Source organism: Bacillus rossius, chromosome 10 (genome assembly GCF_032445375.1).
Source record: "Bacillus rossius redtenbacheri isolate Brsri chromosome 10, Brsri_v3, whole genome shotgun sequence".
NCBI lineage: Eukaryota > Metazoa > Arthropoda > Insecta > Phasmatodea > Bacillidae > Bacillus > Bacillus rossius.
This window is the reverse complement of record NC_086337.1, coordinates 48385218-48406811: the sequence shown is the minus strand read 5'-3', so window position 1 is coordinate 48406811 and position 21594 is coordinate 48385218. Positions and strand designations below refer to the sequence as shown.

General features: G+C 40.6%; 2 protein-coding genes across 6 annotated transcripts in view; both read left to right on the top strand.

Moving 5' to 3' along the window:
* Window positions 1-13920, top strand: part of LOC134536107 (inter-alpha-trypsin inhibitor heavy chain H4-like) — a 36038-nt gene extending 22118 nt beyond the window's left edge. The window contains exons 12-16 of one of the 5 annotated variants that reach the window (XM_063375664.1): window positions 1691-1825; window positions 4805-4906; window positions 8337-8458; window positions 12120-12256; window positions 13721-13920. In XM_063375664.1, coding sequence (XP_063231734.1) covers window positions 1691-1825; window positions 4805-4906; window positions 8337-8458; window positions 12120-12256; window positions 13721-13781 — 557 coding nt within the window. In that variant the 3' untranslated portion in view covers window positions 13782-13920. The other 4 variants (XM_063375665.1, XM_063375667.1, XM_063375666.1 and 1 more) reach the window with 4 other exon arrangements.
* Window positions 13921-17496: 3576 nt separating this feature from the next.
* Window positions 17497-21594, top strand: part of LOC134536340 (mucin-5AC-like) — a 61002-nt gene continuing 56904 nt past the window's right edge. Inside the window, exon 1 of the mRNA XM_063376093.1 lies at window positions 17497-17938. Within this exon, the coding sequence (XP_063232163.1) occupies window positions 17936-17938 (3 nt within the window). The 5' untranslated portion in view covers window positions 17497-17935. The remainder of the gene's footprint in view (window positions 17939-21594) is intronic.

Below are 21594 nucleotides of genomic sequence, written 5' to 3'. Positions count from 1 at the left end.
TGTTTCGTTTTAGATTATTTCGATTGTTTCACTTTGATTTTAGGAGTAAAGTCACATTTCAATACATTTCAATTCTTTTCTTTGTTTTATGTCGTTAGAATTCAAACATTTCTATCATTGGAATTCGTTTCCATTAAAATCGTTTATTTCATTACAATTGGTAACATATGATTCCGTTTCGTGTAGTTCCTCAAATACTCGGAAGAGAATATTGTAGTTAATGTTAATGCGGTGACGGATGCTGCCACTTCTTTCAATAAGGAGTTAGGACTTACCTTATTTACGTAGATATGAGATCAGTGGAATATGAGATGAGCTTGAATAACGAGCTTCTTGAGTTATTCAGGGGCTTCTTTTATCATAGTAAATAGCTTGAGCACCTTATCGTACTATTTTTCAGTTAAATTGACGAAATTGTGGTAATTATTGGTGCGGGAAATGTTCAGTATTGTAAAACTTTCTCTTTTAAACCTTTTATAAGAATTTTTGTACGTGAAGTTATTTTTCTAAAATATTATAAAATATTTTCGATACCTCAACTCTCTCCTTGCAACAACTATGTTCCACGACATTAAACATTTCATAATAGCATTTTAAGTAAAATCTCTTCTGATCAGACCTGTCTAGAATAAGGTAAAGTAAACAGAATGCTGCCTAACTTTGGCATAGCTCATACATGACGTAGTAAAGAAAAAAAAGTAATAGAAAATAGACGCTTTATTTTCCGTTGGAACTCGTAACTTTTGAGTGAGGGCATGTTGAGTCCTGTTTAAATTACACGTATCGTGAAGCTACTGAAGAAAGTTGGTGAGTTCAGTTTATGAAATCTGGTGATTTGGACTAATTAAGGCTAAGACGACGGTTATCGTGTCCAGCAGAAGTCAGGAAGTGCAAACCATATTTCCTATATATGTTTCAGATATTTAAAAAATTTTACAAGTAGAAATTTGTCAGAAAAATACTTTTACCCGTACATGGCTGCCAACATTTTTTTTTCGATAACACCTCTATTTGTATTATATGCCATGTAAATTTTTGGGAAGAAAAAAAATATTTGCGTATTGTTGCCGTCTCAACCCGAAATAATAATGCGACGTGTTAGTGGATACAGCAAACATTAACTTGAAAACAAAACCAGTTTTGAAATATTTTAGTGTGTGTGTGTGTAAGTCATGCACGCTTCTAGAGGGTGACACTCCCGAGTCGGACATTTATTTTGAAGGTTATATTCATGATAACTTAAACAGTTAGAAATATCGTGGTAAACTTTTGAAACTATTAAAGTTCAGTATACGAGACCACAAATTTGCAAATATTTCGAGGCCAGTTACCTGACTCACTTAATGGGGCAGCCTTCTTTTCACAGACGAGAGAGCCAAACGGCCGATCGTGCATCTTCAGTTTTTTTTTTGTTCATTGTAAATAAATATGGCGGTGTTGATAAAAGGATACTAATGGTCAATTAGGTTAGGTTAGCTACATTTTAAGTACTTTAAAACATTTTGGACGGTTGATTTGGTTAGGATAGCTACAGTAAAGATACGGAAAAAAAAAAAAACATGAAATTCGGGGATCTTCGGGTTTTGGCTCTCTCGTCTGTGGAAAGAAGGCTGCCCCACTTAATGCATCCTTTGTCCGCACGAGAGCGCCTCCCGAAGAGTCTGCGTTAAGCGCGCGTGTCTGCCCGCAGGAGGCTCGCCGGGCTACGAGAACTCACCGCCCTCTATGCAAGCACCGCTGCACTACTTGCCGCGAACTGGCGGAGTGTCGTACCACTCTTTGAACTACCCCGTGCCTCTGAGTATAAGCAGCGTGCCACCTCCAGGTACGTTTGGCGGGCGAGAGAGTGAGAGGCCGCAACTGTATGGACGGAATAAATATGGCCACTAAAAAAAAAAAAATAAATAAATAAATAACTGCGCGTTTGAAAAATGCCAACATCAAAAAATTAACTTTAAAATATTTAGATAGCATAGAAATTTCTTAAACATGATAACTTAATTAAATAGAAAAAAAAATTAAGAACAATATTTTAGTTCAGAATTTATGGAATCGGGTATCGACGGTGTGGTGTATTGATTATAATGGGAAAATATCATACCTACTTTGGAATAATGTTTACCAATGTTAAATTATTTTGGTAGAAATGAAGTAAGCATGGCTTCGAAAAAAAAATATTGTGCTTGCTTTACTTTGCTTGTGTACGTGTGTATTTTTTTGCAATTGAAACTGAGGTTATGATTTTCAGCTCTCAAACTTTGCGGCTATAGCAGTTTTTAGTATTTGAAACAAAATATAAACCATTTTAACGTAGTACTTTGGTTGTTCCGTATTGAAAAAAAAAAATAATCTTAACGTAATACGGTTGATATTCCCAGTAACGAACTACCACAAAAAAGTCAAAGTTGCCAACATTTACTTTCGGAAAGTTGGTGACTTTCAGGTTGTTATGTTGCCTCTAAATCCCTCACAGTTATCGGATTTCCAAAGAAAATAAGAGCGCTAGTTATAGCATTGCGTTGCCACTCTCTATTTTCCTTCATTGTGGTCTGGAGGGACACCCCCTCCCCTCCGCTAGCACTTTGTATGTGACTTCATGAAGTGAGTTCGTTTCAGGAATACACCAGAGATGACGTGCACGAATGTGATCACTGAGACGTCGTGTGCACCGTTGAGATCGGGGTTTCTAGTTCGTGACTCGAATAAGCCTTGGCTGTGTTTCCCGTTTCTGCAGTTTATTTTCTCACGGTCTCACACGTCAGGTTGCTATGTCATTTCCTTGTCGTTGCTACTATTTAATGGCTCTCCCTGAAAATTGATCACCGTAGCTGTCTTGAATTTGTTGCTTATTTACAAATTTCGTCATAAATTGGAGTTGCTTGACTTTTGGACTGTACCCGCGTGGAAGCCGAAGATACAACCGACGTTTCAGTCGACATTGAATTCGCCATCTTCAGGGTAGCAGTTACCTACTGAGTAGTACTGAGTTACCGAAACGTCGGTGATATGTTCGCCTTGGACGCGGCTACAACCCAAAAGACAAGCACCTCCAGACAATGGCCGCGAAATCCCGCCATATTCATCATAAATCACGTACTAAGCATTTTTCGCGAGCTGTAAAACGCCACTCAAGTGATACCATTATGAACATTTGCGTGAATTTTCACCGCTATTAGATAACACTTAGTGCATTTCTGGTGATAAAATTCGGAACGAACAATGAATTGCAAAAAGGGCTATCGTAATAAATTTACAGGAATAGCTCTTTACTATTATTGAAAAAGAAGAAAATGAACTAACAAACATAGGCTCTGTCTCACAATCCATGTTTCTTTCGTCCCATGAATTTGCTTGTTTTGCCACATATATCGTGGATGTAAAAATTTGCGCGTATTTATAGTTATCATGACTTACGCGACCTTTTTACACATATTATACTACACGAAGTGAATATCCGTTGAAAATATTTGTATCAGAACGACAAATTACAGGGCGATATCGAGTTTAAATATCATTAATTAAAAAGCCCTTGTAATGACGACAAACAGAAATAATCAGCGTGGTGTGTGGGAAAGAGCCTTAAGAATGCGGCTCTGTCTTGTTTCTCCTCCAGCAGCCTCCTGGCGTCAACAGCCCCGTGTCTTAAGGCTATACTCCAAAGCTGCAAAGGTCGTGGTGGTGGATAGCTCTGTGGCACAGTTGAATCCACGCCGTCTCTCGGTGCGATGTGTTCTGGCATTCGAATCCCAGATTAGGCGCGTGTTCATTTCTTATTGTATAAATAGATCTCACTAAAATTATTAAAACAGCAATTGAAAGTAGTCAAATGTAGTCATATGCTGGTTGGTAATAAATAAATTACCGTTATAACAATCATTAAAAAAAAACTTTAAATATGTTGTCACATCACTTGCCTCTCTGCTGGAGAGATCGAAACCCAAGTGAGAAAACGCACCGACCGTTGCAGCGAGCCGATAGATTTTCTCGATAGTTTTTCTCCAGTTCCCTCCGCCCCCTCCCCCAACCCATGCATTGTGCCAAAGTTCCGTTTGAATCCACTTTATGTAAGGGGCCCGCCTAGTTAGGGGTGTGTCTGTTAGTGGTGCTTCTAGCGTTGTGTATATGACGACTGTGAGATAAAAATGTAATGCAAGTCCCTTGTTTGCTTTCAAGAATCTCCACCGGAAGTTTCATGCCTAAAACGTTTTCTGAGAACACGCGTTTCAGCGTTTCAAGCCATTTTCTCTCTTCCTAAAAAATACAGCTTAGGAACGAAATACGAGAACAAAACTGCTGATCCGCCATGGGCATATTCTTTTTTTGACGTGATAACGTCTTATAAATCAATGAACGCCGGCTGCACGCACGAAAAATTGTCACGTTCCGCCCGAGCCGAGCGTGCAAGAACCGGCCAACCACCGTGCGAGAAAATCTTCTATAATATCAACCAGGTCAAGGCAGGCGTTTTAACTAATTGTTCGTGATTATATTCAAACACAAAAAAAAATTATTTAAATTAAATTTGCAAAAAAAAAAACTGTAAATAATATTTGAAAATTAAAAAGTATGCAATTTTTCAATCAATGTTTTCTTATGACGTTATCACGTAAAATTATCGTCCGTAAACCGGCTTAACAGACAACCCTCCCTTTTTTTTTTTTCTGGAGCTGCGCACACCGCGTGTGTTCCCGGGTGGGCGGGAGGCGGGATGACAAGACACCGGTAGCTCTCCGGCGCCCAGTTCTCGCGAGGCGCCGGGCGAGATCCGCGCCGCGGCGAGTGGCTTGTTCCTTTCTCTCCCCAGGCCTCGCGATCATCGGGCCCATGTCGGGGCTCACCGACGCCATGGACTGGAGCGCGATGGAGATGGCGATGGTCACCAGCAGCGTGCCACCGCAGTCGACGGGTGAGTGCTGCGGTCTCCGAGCCGTCTTCCCGCGCGGCGCGACGGTGCACCAGCTGGCTGGTGAAACCAGTCAGACACAGGCTTTCACGGCCGTTGTCTGAAGTGGCTTGGCCAGGGGCGTAGGAACCGGGGGGGGGGGGGGGGACAGGGGGGACGTGTCCCCCTGAACTTTTTGGGTGGAGGGGACTGTCCCCCCAACTTTCTAGACCTTGATATTTTTATTTTATAATATTATTCTGCCCAACTTTATTTGTAATTTCTTCACTCATCAAATTTTATCTTAAAGAAACAATAATAATTTTAACATCGATGTATACAATGGTTAGATACAAAAAACTGCTTAAAAAGCGGTATTTTGCACTTTTAAAACCAAAATTTTCCGGTGGAGGACCCCCGGACCCCCCGTCTTAGTAACAGGGGAATGGGTTTACATGACATAAAAATTATTATTTGTCCCCCCCCCCCCTTCCCAACTTTATGAACACAGCTACGCCAATGGGCTTGGCCTCCGGGTTTTAGCCGCGTCCTTGGCGAATAATTCACCGGCGCTTCGGTCGACGTTGCAGTCGCCATCACCAGGGAGCAGTCACCTACCGTAGGTAACTGCTTCCCTGATGATGGCGACTGCAATGTCGACCGAAACTTCGGTGAATTATTCCCCAAGGACCAAGGACGCGGCTAAAACCCGGAAGCCGAGCTACTTCAGATACACGCTCTTTAAGTGGTTCTTGCAATGGAGGAGAATTTGTTTTCCAAATTTCTGCGTGTGCCGGAGGACGGGAGAAAATCTCACTTCCCGAAACGTCGCAGCTGTTTTGTCTTGGTGTTCGTCTGTGCCGTCGTCGTTTTGTCGTCCAGAATACAGTTTTGTTGATGTGTTGTCCGAGGTTTCATTTTTTTTTTTGCCTTTATGTACTGTCCTTTTCCCAACTGTCTCGTCGTTTTCATCCCACTCTGTCATTCTGTACTGTAATATTTTTCTGAATGATTCCTTCTACCGAATTTTCTGTGCTGTTATAAAACATCGCTCTGCTGTTATGTCATATCTGTTTTGTAAATTCGCTGGGTTCGCATGTGCTGCGTCTCTGTTGTTGTCTTCTTTTTCTTTCTAGCATCACCGTTGGGTTTTTCTGTTTGTCGCTGCGTTGTCCCAGGTCGTTTTTTGTCTTTATTTACTCTCTTTGTTACTGTCTCGTAGTTTTTAGCCCACTGTTTCCGTCCGTTATGTAAACATCTGTGACTAATATACTCCACGGAATTTTCTGTGCTGCTTATGTTTTTAATTTTTTTTTTAACATGGGCTGATTTTAGCTGTTTTATGTGTGTTTACATTTTCATAATTTTTGTAATATTGATCTTTCATTCCAATTATTGAAGTTTCTTTTGACCAACAGTGTAACCAGGAATGGTGTATGTCCAAAATAGCATCTTGAATCAATCTTTCCCACTGCGAGTACCATTCAAAGAACGCATTAGCTTCCTTACACGTCATTAGTGGGTTTGAGTTAAATTCAGCTACAAAGTGCATTGTTCTATTCGGCCCAACAGATTATTTTGTTATTATGTGTACCTACCTGTCCCGGTCTTGATAAAAAAAAACTGAAAATAGCTACGGAACAGTTCTCGTCGTACCTCGATCATGAGTATAAAAATTGCTTGCAGTTATTGAAAACGTAACTTTTAAGAAAGTTGAATGTTATTGTATTGTTCTTTATGTTATAATGTTTCATTAAATGTTCTACTGGTAATCGCTACTTTTTCAAAGTAGCGTACATGGTTCCAAGTTAAAATTCCGAGTCAAAGCTTGTTATCACACGCCATGTTATATATTTAATTTTATCGCCATTACTATTATTCAAGTGATTTAACTGAAATTTTAACCCGATACCTCACTTGGCATGCGTTGTTCTCTCACAAATATTTTCAACAGATATTCAATAAGCGTCGCACAAGTTTTCGTAATTATTAGAAACTGCGCGACGATTACGCCATTATATTACTTAGTATCTTTTGAAAATATTTGTTAGTATCCTGTTAAAATTTTGGAAATAACTCTTAAATAATAGTTATGGCGATAAAAAAATCATCACGGCGTATGAGAGAGAAACTTAAATCTAGAAGTCGATTTTAACCTACTTTTGACTATCATATCGATTTGAGAATTTGCAAGTGTATGTAATCCGGATCACCCTCGTCACCAAGTTTAAGGTATGTGACTCGTTGAAACAAACCAAATGAGCCCAAACTCAAGGGGTTTACTAGTAGCCATTGAAGAGTTTCACTATCCAACTCCTGTCTCCATCATCAGATCAGTTCCTGTGCGAATTGCCCCACACGCTCTTGTCTTATCAAACAATTCGTTTCGGTCGTCTCAATAAACAAGGTCGAAGTCCAGCTACTTCTGAGATATGTACATAGGTCTAACTTGTGATTGTTCTAATACGAATATTTCTAGTTTATAATATACTGTTTTAAGACATGTGATTTTTTTCCAGAACCCTAAAGTAATAATCATTTTGAGTTGTGATTTTCTAGATATAGTTGTGCATATCTGAGACAGCCTCAGCTGTAACAGTAACTTTGAATGTTATCACAATTTCACTGGGCACTCGAGGAACTCTGAATTGTTTTTAGATTCTGTGTTTATTACTAAAAAAAAAAGGTACCAAATTATTGTATTTTCATACGGAGTACACATACTTTGCAAAGTATCACATCCACACGAAAATTACAAGTAGGTTAAATACGGCTTCCAAGATTTGTTTACGTGGGTTCGTCAGTTAGTTACAAAGCGAAGTCAATGAAAGCATGTCAGTAAAAAACAGCGTTGAGTGAAGACAGGGGCGCAACAACAAGGGGGGGGGGGGCAAGGGTATTTTGCCCCCCTCCCCCCCTTCTGAAACCTTGAAGTGGTGGCAAACGGGGGCAAAGAAAGTGCTGTGTAATCAATTTTTAGATAATAAAACTGCTTAAATAGCACCATTTTCCACCTTGAAATACAAATTTTCCCGGGGGTCCGCTTCGATAGGGGATTCTTTATAAAAAGGTATATTGCCCCCCCCTCCCCCTTTGGAAATTTAGTTGTTGCGCCCCTGAGTGAAGATATGTAGAGACCGGAAAAATTCGCGATTTTAATGACCTGTAGGATAGACTCCATGATCCTCTATGCTTGCGGGAAAATGACATCTGCTAATTGGATACTGACTCGTGATACCTGTTAACTGGGACGCTAGTGATTCGATACATCTTCTGTTAAAGGTTTTTCATAGGCCGAGTGTCATTCAGATAAACTGTTGCTCAATCACTGAGCGGTAAAAAAAAAAGGGCAAACGTTTTAGGATTCTAGCCTATCGCGGAAGGAATCCGCGAATTTTTCCGGTTCTAAAGATGTGGGATGGACGACGCACGGCGCGATTGTTCGGGTGAGCAGCAGGTCCCCGCCTGGTGTCCCTGGACAGCTTGACGTGGCTCAACAGGACCGGCAACCTCACCTCGGTCACCCTGCAGCTGTCCGGAGCGCACGTGACGCTGCTGGTGGAGACAACCAACCAGGTGCGACGGCGTGTGGACCCGGGCCCGTGTCCGTGCGCGCTCCGTTGCCAGCCAGGCCTCCGTGGCATCAGGCATTGCCCCTCCCCCCCCCCCCCAACAGCGAGTACCGTTCAAAGAAAGTATTAGCTTCCTTGCACGTCGTTAGTGGGTTTGAGTTAAATTCAGCTACAAAGTGCATTGTTCTATTCGGCCCAATAGATTATTTTGTTATTATGTTTACCTACCTGTCCCGGTCTTGCCGGCTTTGCTTAGACTATTTAGTGTTGCGGCCGTGTTTGTACGGTGCCAGGTTTAGGGTTTAGACTATTAGCTGTCGAAGCTACATACTGCTAGTCTGCTATTCTGCTAGCTACTCTGCTAGTCTGTACCTTATCCACTCCTATAAATTTTGCCTTTGATTTTCAGATTTTTTTTTGAGAAGTTAATCCCCCCAGTCTGTGAAATTAAACATACATACTCGCTGTGGTTACTTTAAAGTAAAATAATTGTATAAATAAAGCTTAGTTTGGACTCATAAAATAGTAACCATAATTATACCCTGTATTTTCAGGTAAAATAATTTTCTTAAAAGAGTGTAGGTAAGAAATAACCATGCAATTATAATGTATCACGCGACTGTAAAATTGGGAAAGGGGGATGGGGGCTAGTCTCCGATCCTTGGTTCCAGGGCCCGTGATCGAATGTGAAGGCCGTGGGCAGCAGGCATGGATGTTTCCGTGGAAGAAACCACCACATGTATGTAGGATTGTGACTGGCAGAAGCCTAGCTTGTGCGAATAATTTTTTTTGTGCTGTGTTTCTCAAAAAAATTGTCGCACAATACTGAAACTGCTTCAACAAGATCACATGTTCACCGCGTTTCAAATCAATAATGAATAAAACAGTTTTATTTTTTTATTTTGACACTACGGACACCCCACAACTTCATTCTGATTGGTTAAAATTTCCACCTTCTGCGAAACCTTTCCAAAGAAATTCGAACAAGACAGAATGCAAAAAAAAAAAAAACTTTCACGAAAACGTCCAGCGCTCTGCTAATTCTTTCACAGAACCATCCACACCTGCTGCCATGGAACACATTTCGAGGAAACATCCATCGTGTGATAGGGGTCTTAGTCACACAACTTACAAACACATCACTTAGAGCAAGGTCACACGGTACAACTTGAGGTGATCCTGCGCCTCATATTTTAATTATTATTTATAAAATGTTCTGTTCATATTATTACTGGGTCTGTACTGTTCATTTAATTAATTACTGATGTTTTATTTATTATTATGAAATAGCTGGTTTAGAAACGAACGTTTGGGCGATTTTGTCAAACATTATTGAGGGAAGTAGAGTATCTTCGACCACTACGCTCTTTGGGTTCGCCCTGAAATAAAAGCACAGACCGGGGAAATTTTTCAAATGATAATATGTTTTTAGTATGAATGTTTGGCAAGATTTCTTCTAACTTTAAATATGCAGCTATATTTTGTGTATATTTGTGTTCGATCAGTTATAAAGTGTATAAAAAATAGGGTTTAACAATATTTTTGCCGTCTTTGTTTAGTCTATTTAGTGTTGTGGCCGTTTGTACGGTGCCAGGTTTAGGGTTTAGACTATTAGCTGTCGAAGCTACATTCTGCTAGTCTGCTACTCTGCTAGCTACTCTGCTAGTCTGTACCTTATCCACTCCTATAAATTTTGCCTTTGATTTTCAGATTTTTTTGAGAAGTTAATCGCAAAACTACTGAACGCAGTGGACTATGGTTTCTCTCGAGGCCGTTTTGAGCAGATAAGATTAAGGGATATTTTGAGTTGTAAATTCTGCCCTACTTCAATCAGCGTTGTAGTTGGTTTGCCGCAGGTGTAACGTAATTTTCTTGAGGGCTTTCGAGATTCACTACCGGGTGTTTCATGCCTACAAGTTTATTCTGAATACACGGAATTGAGCGATTTTCATGCTTCTAAAAGTACAGTTTGAAAACGAAAGGCGCAATAATTACTCATACGCCCTCGTATTCGTAAATTATTCTCCGCAAACATTCAGTACTGAGATATTCCGAGAAGTTTTTAAATAACGTAGTGTTTTTTTTTGTTCTGCACACTGTATGTGTGCCAAGGCAGGCGTGACCCTTAAGGAGGATTATGTTCTGCCATCTTGCATATTTCATTCTTTTTTTTTTTTGCTGTATTTATAATTTTGAACTATTTTTTGACGTGACAACGTCTAATAAATCGATGAACGCCGGCTGCACGCACGATTGTGTCCAGTTACGCACATTGTCCCGTTACGCTCATTGTACGTTTGCGCCGCATCTATCACTCTTCCACTCGATTGTAACAACCATCGATTTGACATTTTCGAGGCACATTCAACTTGAAACACTCCCATTCTTTTCCTACTGTTCCTATCATCGTCCTATCCTTAACAGAATAACACAGGTTGGAAAAGTTAAATAGCAAACATGTATAAAAGTTATAGTTAAAATAATCTTTTCGTTAAAGTAATAAACATATTTGAATTAATGAGTGCAAATAAAAGTAAATTTATCAATTAAATTGTAGATTTCATTTCACTCTTTCTTTGTATCCATATAAAATAGTGACAATTCAATAAAAATGATTCAATTTTATTCATAAAAGTATGCAATCATTTCATCAATATTTTGTTATGACGTTGTCACGTTAAACTATCGTCCGTAAACCGACTTTACAGACAACCAATTTTTTTTGCTGTATTTCAAATTTTGAACTACTTTTTTTCCAATTTTTTTTGCATGTCAAAGCGTAAATCCTATCTGCCAGATCTTCCTTACCTTGTTGCAACCACATATTTACCAACAGGCTCTGGTGTTTAAGCGCTGCGATGAAGTTACTTATCATTTCTCGCGGGCGACTGCAACTGTCGTGACGATCACACCAGTTCTCAAGTGTTGACCTCAACAAGTAGCCAAGTCCTACGCCGTGCCGAACAAAAAAAAAAAGAGAGGGGGGGGGGATTGTCTGTAAAGTCGGTTTACGAACGATAATTTTACGTGATAACGTCATAAGAAAACATTGATGAAAAATTGCATACTTTTTTTAATTTTCAAATATATTATTTACAGTTTTTTTGCAAAATTTAATTTGAATAATTTGTTTAAATATAAATCACGAACAATTAGTTGAAAAGGCCCGTCTTAACCTGTTTGATATTTTAGAAGATTTTCTCGCACGGTGGCTGGCCGGTTCTTGCACGCTCGGCTCAGGCGTAACGTGACAATTTTTTTCGTGCGTGCAGCCGGCGTTCGTCGATTTACAAGACCGTTATCACGTCAAAAATGAATTCAGCACGGAAGCTCTATTGCGAAAGTGCAAGGTGGAGAGGACGGAAATGAGCCCACGGCTAGGGACCGGAAAAAATTTCGCGAATTCATTTCGCGATGGGCTAAAATACAAATCGTTATACCTCAGTGCTGCCTCTGCTATTTTGGTTCACAACTCTACCTGGTTTGACTCTGGGCCAGTGAGAAACGACCCGACCAAAGCTTTATCGAATCACAGGCTGCTACGCTGGGACGTCTCGCAAGACAGCAGCCAATTGAGTGGGTGGCATTTGACCGAGGGTGCGTGGAACTGCGGGAAGAAGTGACGGGGCGGTCGCTGACCCGCGCGTGGGGGGGCTTGTTTGCAGACTAACGTGGCCCACGGACCGTGCGACAACACCGTGACGGGAGGCCCCGGCCACTGTCGTCACCTGCTGCACTGCGCGCTCGACCAGTTCCAGGACTCCGCGGCCAGCTACCAGCCCTACCTCTGCGTCCTCGGCAGGTGAGCGAAGCTTCCGTCCCGTCCCACGGGCATCGCTCACGCCAAACTCCTCCAACTGAGGTGGCCACAAGTTCCCAGCGTCACGAGAAACTCCGATCGCACGAGGGAAACAGGTGGAGGAGGAGAGCGCGTCAGCGGCGACGCCGCTCCAACGCATGCGCCAGCGGTCGAATGGGGGAAGACGTTAGCATGCTATATGCCAGCTGTAACGGCTGGAAGGGGCAGACGGCAGGGGAGAGGTGGAATTTACGCAGCAGTGATGCTACGGAATTCTTGTAACGCTGCTTGTGCTTGTCTACTCCTCAGTTTCCGTAACGGCTGACTATTGACGCTACCGTATTTCTTCTATTTCATTTAAAGAATCTGCACTTTATTTATTCGTGTGGAAAATAGTTACCGATTTGTGCAATTGGGTTTATGATAAGCATTTATTTTTACGTGGATAGTTTGATCGAAAATGAAAATATATTTATCTCTAGCTATACCTAAGAAGCAAGAAGTTTCACTTCTGTCGGGCGTGGACTTCATGCAAACATTTTTTTTTTGTATTTCAGTTCCACATGGTCAAACTTGTCGAATCTCTGGGTGGCCGAACTTTCACTATACTTTTTACATACTTAGCTGGCAAAGTTGCAATTTTTTTACGTTTTGTGCGGTACGGATGACAATTAAATTAAATATAAAACGAACTTTTGAGGTTTAAAGTGAATTTTACTGGCTGCTATATGTTTTGCTTTAATTTCTAGCAAAAAATTAATTTTTAATTTTAACTTTCCTAGTTAAATCAACAGAATTTTTATAATTTTAAAAAACTAAATAAAATAAAATTATTTTTTACGAAATCATTTTAAACCATACCACGTAGTAGCCACTACAATTGCCATTAAACCCAAAATTGTTCAGTTATTTATTCTATATGATTCTCCTTATCAATACTACATACAAATATTTAACAATTCAACTTTATCAGTTAATTATTATAAAATGTATGTTATATATATCGTTGTTGCAGTTTGACTTCTCAAAAATTCTACAAGTTTTTATCATCTTAAACGTAAAAATAAAATAATAACTATGAATGGGACTTAAGGCCATGTCAAACTGAAAAAAAAAATTGTCTCCAATTCAATTTGACAATGGAGTTTAAGGGGTAGTATTGAACAAAAAATGGCTTACAATTTTCTCCATCAAATAAATTTTGGACAGATAACTTCAAAAATAATTTATTTCACGTCACACTATCAAATTTTTATTTTTGGTCTGAGCTATTTCAAACTTTCCAATTTTTAATCTCATTTTTTTAAAATTAAATAACGCATCACTGTGCTGGGTGGAATTTTTTAACTACTAATTCAATTATTTTTCATATCACTTTTTTGTTTGTTTTGTCACGCGTCATTTTGCTGTCGCGTCAGTCGGGCCGTTGTTGTCGCAGCGTCACCTTCGCATCTCCTCTGTTCGCAGTTACGCCGGCGTGTGCTGTCCGGACTCGCTGCAGCCCGTCGCAGCGCAGCTGCACACGTGACCCGGGGAAAAAAGAGAAGAATTTCGCAGCACGCACAACGAAACATCAATATGCAATACGTGCTCAATATTTGCCCAACTGTTTGTCAACTGCTCCAACAACACGAACAGCTACAAATAAAAGTTAAAAAAAAAATCTATATTCGTTCTTCTGAATTGACCGATTAGAAAATAATTTTTTGACCTTCAAATTCTATGTATTTGAGTTGAACTACTTATTTACCAATAGAACAGTGTGGAAAAAAAAACTTGTTTAGAGTGTGCTGTTGACACGTTAATGTTATGAGATGTAATAGTAAATTCATTTCATTACACCAAAATTTTACATTTAATGCTTTAAAAAAAAGTAGGTGTGTTGGAATAAAAAAAAATGTTAATAAACGCAAGCCTCTTTGTTTGCATCACATGGTTTTAACATGTCTGTTGGCAATCTAGTAAGCTGGGTAGAGATAGGCACGCAAGCAAAATACGAACGCGAGTCCCCTGCATATTTAATTTTATGGTTTCATGTTATGGTTGCATAGATTCAATAAACTTAACACGTAATAACGATAATTTCGAGTATGTTAGGGACAGTTCTTTTTATATTTTAAATTTAATTATATGAGATATTATTAGGGGCCAAAAATATTCACGTTAGTGTTTGATGAGAGGCTGGAATGTATACAGTTATGCAATTTAATTGCATTATCATTGGACCACATGTGTATTTGACAGGCCTCTAATGAAAAGAAACAATAAACTATATCACAAAATACAAATGACTCAGTCACACGCAATCCGGCACGCAGTCAACGGACAATAGACACCTACTTGTTTATGTACAAGCAGTAAATAAGGCGAATTTAGCATGTCTCTTGTTATTTTTTATGTGTAAACATCTTAGCTCTCGGTATACGGCATTTCGTAAATAAAACTGAAGTCGCGTGGAACGGAAATGTGTAATCACGGTGCTGCCATCTGTGGTGAATGGCGCGAACCGAAGTTCATAGAGATAAAGGGCCAGAGTTCATAGAGATAAAGGGCCAGAGTTCATAGAGATAAAGGGCCAGAGTTCATAGAGATAAAGGGCCAGAGTTCATAATAGAGATAAAGGGCCAGAGTTCATAAAGATAAAGGGCCAGAGTTCATAGAGATAAAGGGAAACGTTATAGTATTAACTGTTTAAAGAATTTTAACTATATGAGCAGTGTTTTAATAAAATTAATTGTCGAAAATCAGGGCCAAAACCGGGGTTTAGTGTTTTTTCGAGTCTCTTTTTCACTTTTATCAGAGCCGTTTAATTACATAGTTTATTTAAACTTTTGCTCTAAAAAAAAACAAACGAATGATTTTATAATCGACGTAGCTGCTCTGAAACGCATTGTTTTAAAGAATTCTCAGTTAAATTTCGTGTCAGAGTTTCGTACTATAAGTTGCTGGTTACCGAAGTTGGATGTTAGCACATCACTGGCGAGTACTGGAAGTTTGGTTGCAGCAGAGGTTAGGCAGGGTACATCAAGAAGTGCAGCCTCGAGCTGTCTGCACGTGTCACGTGATGAGTGCCATCGAGCGGAAGCAACTGGGGCACGACTGATGAGGAATGCAGATGTGGGGCGCGGATGGTCAGTGTGTGAAATATCGACTGACCGTCGGTCCCGAAGCGTGCGCCCTATTGAAGCCCGGGGTGTTCCCCCCCCCCCCCCCTCCGTGTTGAAGGTAGAAGGGGAAGAATAATCAGGTCGTTCAACCCCACCTCCCCTCTCGGGCAGTGGTCAGTCAGTTTATTGACCAGCCGGGCGGGCGGCAGGGGCTGGTCGACTACCCCGCAGCACGCGGGTGGTATGCAAATCGCATCGCCGCGCGTTGCAGGGGTCGGTCCGCGCCGGCCAGCAGGCTTTAGCCTTTTTTGAACCGGGATTACACGATGTTCCTACCTGCATGGAGTTAGCGACTGTCGAGAGACGGGGCAAGCTGCGACGCAGTTTAAGTCACCATTGACCTGAGTTCGACGAACGTCTTAATGTTTCGTACGGATGGTCATGGCGGAATCTTTGGTGACACGAAAATAGGACACTTTGAGAAACGCCCACCACGGCCAAAACTATACACCCGAGGCTAATAATAACCGCACCACCGCAAAGCCCCGCTCTGACGGCGACGGTTAACACTGTGGCACCAATGCTCTTCTCCCCCCCCCCCCCATCCGCAAGGACGTGACCGCGCAGTAGAGAACAATGCGTAGCGCTCAGTCGCAAGCGAGCTAGCGACGGAAGTATTTGGTTGATTTGCTCCAAACAACTTTTATTCTGTACTCTAAAGTGTAAACTACATTTTGTATAAAAATACTTCAGTATTTCGTGCACAATTACGTAAGCAGCAATGAGTAATGTCCAAACCAAAAGTGAAGAAGTGGAAGAAGCCCCGAGTGCAGAGAGATGTCTGCTGTGTCGACTGAGAAGGGACGAGCAGGACTCGGCACAGGCGGCCCGCAGTGGTCAGCGCGTCTCGAGCTGCAGCCGTATGCATCGGCCCAGCCCGGCGATAACACTGCATGGAATACAGAATCAATGAACAACGAAAAACCAAAGGGAATCGGACAATCACAACGCCGTATTTTGTAACTAATATAATTCACGGAGGAAAAAAATAAAACGGTAGTCGCCTCAACGTCTACCTACCCCATTTTTTTTAACCTGGGCATCGTCATATTCTCCCGCCAAAACATTGCGGAAATAGTGCTTGATAATGCCATATGATGGTTATTTAGTATGCATTATAATCTCCATCGTTAAATTGTCACTTTCATACAGCAAAGTAATTAAAAATCGTATTGCACAAAGCAAATCCTACTCTTCAGGCAATGTTTTGGGCGGTTAACCAACATGGCACAACAATTAGCCAAAGGAAAATTACGTGCGTTGTTTAAAATTAAAAAGTTTCAACTTAAAGTTAATCTAAAATAGGATTTACCCAAAAAAAACCGGTCTCATACTGTATTAAAATAAATGTAAATGTTCTGCATGTGTTTTGTGTATGAAGAAGAGCAAGAGTTCGATTAGTCGTTATAGAATTGCATACCGCTTGAAGAGGACATGGAATAAGACTAATTACCCTAGTGGTAACTACATTTTAGACTGCACGAAATTTTTCATTATTTTTCTTATCGCCTTGAAATTTTTTATTGCTTTCTTCTACGTCAGTTAAAAAAAATAATTAAACATGAACACTTAATAAGGCTTTCGTAACAAAATAGTTTACGTAATCACTTGAAGTTTGAAAGCCTTGCACTAGCACTCACATAATCTTCCACCAAGGCTTTTTGGTTAGTACTAACTGACGTTACTGATCCAATGGCAAGACAGTAACAGTTGCGGAAGATAATGGAAACAGAATGGGTTCCGGTTATGTTAAAACATGGGGTGTGGACAAAGATCTTAAAATAGATCACAAGATCCAAACTTCGACTACAAGGAAAGTTCGCTGAGACACGTTATATAAACACCCACTTTTTATCTTTTTTTCCCCTCCAATACCGCAATAAAAGTCAGGGTTTGAATAACGGTCATCAACATCTAGTTAGAACGAGTCCCCGTGCAACAATCACAGTGCGGGAGGGGACTTCGAACGCGGAAATGCACAAAAGAGCCGTGCAACACATTTTGTCTTCAGCGCGGGCAGTTATTGCCCAGGGGACGTGTCATTACGGACAAATGAAAAACGCCGCTAATATCACTTCCGATAGGAAGCGGCCGGCACCCATGCACGCGGTTCATGTCGCTCTTCACTTTTGTCCAGGCTTCCTGTCCGGCGCATCCTGTCCGTTGTTCCACGGCCGCTGGCGCTCTTTTCGTTTGTCTGTTGTTTTTGGTTGGGGTGAGGGAGGGAGGAAGCGGGCGGCGCATGCGCAGTATTGTGTCTGGCGGCAGCGCGCGCAGCGGCCTGTTGCTGAAACACGCCCGCCCGCGCACTCCAGTCGACAGAAGCCGCACGGACAAGACCGACACCTGAGCGCGGAAACAATCGGTGACGCGTTAGAGAAACAGTCTTACCGCAGGGACAATGCCGAGTGGACTGACGCCCAGAGAGGCTACTGGAAGGACGCTCTGAGAACATCCCTCGCTGCAACTTCGGAGGAAGAATTTTTTCGTGCTTCATTCCCGGTTTTCATCTGAAATGGTAGGTACCTATTTCATTGTTGCGTTTGCTACACGTAGAAGGGTTCGCGATGGCTCATGTGGCATAGATAATAGATTTGAGTCGGGCCGCCACGTAAGGATCGTTAATGTCTGTGGTTGCTTTCAAGTCTCGCTCGTGTGGCGAGGGTTGTGAGTTCGACGCCTATTACAGCATGGCTCTAATATATGCTCGGCGTTTAAGTAAATAGAATTAATTATAATATGTATTTTTTTAATGTATCCGTGAAACGCAAAACCTTCGCACTTAACGTTTTTGCTTTTGTCTCTTGATGTGTGTCTGTGACCAGAATTATTTTAGTTAGCTGTTATACAGACTTCCATTGTGACAATTTTTTGGAATCAGTACATCTGAACATAAGTAGTTTTTTTTATAATGAACATTTTGCTCTCTTGGAAAAATACGTCTACCTGAATGAGCTCTTATCATTAAATTGGTTAAGAACCAAATCTCTGTTTATATTTATCCAATGGGGCACTACTAAATAAAATCTATCTTATCAAATGTTTTTATTATTATTATTTTTTAGTGTAAAGTAAATTTACGAGTCATTGATTCAAGGTAAATTTTTTTTTATACTGGCGGTGGCTTTCTCAATTTCTACTTACCACGGTTATTTTTAACAGCGAGAAATTGAATTTTACCTATTTACAGGTAAAACATAAATATGTACACCATATACGCCTGTGTATGACCTACATGAATAGTTCATACGTTTATAATTTTTGCTGTTGCGTACCAAGCGATAATTACAGTAGCTCGTTGCTTCCATCCGTCCATCCGTCCATCCGTAAGTCACACGTCCGTCAATCATGGGACCTGCAACCAATAAGAGTTTTATCAACTTAGACGTTTGACGGACGGATGAGTTATATCAATGATAGGTTGCATCAGTAAACTTATTGTTATCATAATACAAGCTTGATGAATTTGTTTGTTCAACTGTTCGGTGTTTACAGTTTGCTTAATAGAATTGCGGCTTTAAAACTCACGATCAAACAATTAAATCTTGACTTTGAAATTTTCCTAGGATTTGCTAATACATAACGTACTGGCAGTGACGGCTTAGAATTTTGGGAGCGGCGGATGACTGCAGAGTTTTTCGTAGTATGGAATACCTCCCAGTAAAATGGATAGTGAAAAAAAGTAGCCCATAAAATACTATTTTAACGCTTTTCTGACTCTTTGAAAACTCATAAAAACGGTGATTTTATCTTAAATTTTAGAGTACTAAAATTTAAAAAAAAGTCTACATAGTACAGTAGCACTAAAAATGTATAATTACACATGTTTACAAAAATAATCCAGCTAACTTCAAAGGTCAGGTACTTTAGGGAGTCTATTATTTTTGTAATTGCTTTATTTTTTTTTCGGAAGGGGACGATCGCCCGTGTAGGAATGCCACTACGTACTAAAACACGAGTTACCGTGTAACATAAATAACAAACAATATGGAAACAAATCTATGAGCTATTTAGGTTTTAAAGTCGCACTTGCTGACTGCAGTTATGTTTTTGGGCAAATATTTGAACGGACGGTTGTTGTAAATATCTTGGCTAGCTAATACATGGAGCGGAGGGACAAACATGTAACGGACATACGGATTTCGGACGGACGCGACGATCTATTGTAATTCCGGATTTAATTCAGTAGCTCACAGACATTAATTGAACCCGCTAACGACGAATGAAATAGTTCAGACCCTTTATTAATTATTTATGTGTTATATATAGGGGCGTAGATCCGGGGGGCGGGGGAGCTCGGACCCCCCTCCTTTTGGAATCAAAAATCCCCTGTCTGAGGGGACCCGCTTGCACTTGTGAATCGTAACTGTGAAATGGGAATGATATACGCTATCCTGAAAGCCCCCCTTGGAAATACTACAGATTTACGCTCATTTATATATAATATATTCATATAATGTTCCAGATAATGTAAGCACTTTTGAATTACTGCCAAATATTTTTTTTTATTGTCAAGTATATGCTGTCATCTGGATCAGGTGCAAGATGGGGAATTTTATTTTTTAACATATTTCACATTATTTTACCTAATTAAAAAAAAAACCTTGTAAAGTGCTACCAAAGAATTTACGTCAGACGATGTGAGTTTAGGTTTAATTTTATGCTTTTGTCGATTGCAAAATGTTCAGTTTTATCTGTACTGCTTTTAACAATCTTTTATTTTACTGAAGTAATTTGAGTAAATTATGCTGAACCAGCAGTGGAGTATGTCCATGAAATTACTTTAAGTCAATCATCCCCATTGCAAGAACCATTCAAAGAACGTATTAATTCCCAGTATTATTCAGCCAGTTAGGGAACTTGGAAAAGATTACGATACTTCAATCTGAATGTTCAAGAGACGTGATTATTCTCCGCGGATGTCGCGAATGTGGCAGGAGTGGCGTGTGGCAATGACGTGTGGCGATGCAGCGTGGTGTAGTGGTTGTGGCCCAGTCGAGTCGACGGCGTGGCGGTACACCGCGGTTCCGCCCGGGCGCCGTGCGAGAGCGCGTCTTGTTCTCGGGGAGATGTGCAAGGCAGGAAGACCGCCCAAGGAGGAGGGGCCAAGGCCAGCGGCGTATTGTGTGTGCTGCTGGACGGAACACAAGGGATGGAGTTGTTCCATTGGCGCGTGTGTTAGGAGTGGATTGGGAAGGAGCTGGAAGAATGGCATAGCCCGACGGATGAAATTTTTCGGGCCATCCGATTGGCTGCAGATCACGTGACCGACGTAATATTGTAATTCCGCCTTTAGCTTGCGTATAGTTGTTGCTGTTGCCGAGTGCAGTATGTTTGAAAAGTTCGTGATAAACATAAACTGGTCAAAATAACCAGGGGATCAGATAAAAAAAAATACAAAGGGATCCGACACACGTAATTAGGGGATCAACTAGACGTGTTTTCAGCAGCAGTATGAGCTACAAGCTACGTCTGCCGACAGCCCGTCGAAACAAGAAACAGGATGCAGTGGTGTCAGCTCAAACTGTCAGTAATAGTCTTCACGCAGGTGACCTCTATGCACGTACGCCCATTGAGCACCGCACAGCCCGTAGAAACTGGTCGGAAGAACATCGTGGATGGCGGCACGCTGAATGGAGATCCGTTCCGTTCTCCGATGAGTCGCAATTCAGTGTGGTACATAATAATCTCATCTGGAGAGAATATGAAACACGAAAGGATATTGTATTAATCCTCTAATTATTTTTTTGTCTGATACCTTAATTATTTTTACCATTTTATTTACGGAGTCGGTATAAAGAAATTTTCAAAAAAAAAAATTGTTATCTCAGAGAGTCTTCATTGTTCATATTTTCAGAATATTTCTTTTCTAAAACAAACCATATAAATTCAGGAGAAATATTTATATTTTCAAGAAGAGATTGTGATCTTTTTTTTTAAGGGTTTTAATTCCAAGGGCTTTCAAAATCGACGTAATATATATTTACAATTATTTTAGCCAATTTTGATTATAAAAGTGCTCGGTCGTGCGTTTCTTTCAAAGGATTAATTATTAACACGCCATGACAGCTCTACGAACAGCTATAGTTAAATTTGACTGTTCTCAGAAGTATCACCACGGGTGTGCGGATCCTTCTGCCATTGTTCCGTTGACAGTGCTTGTGAAGTACTTCA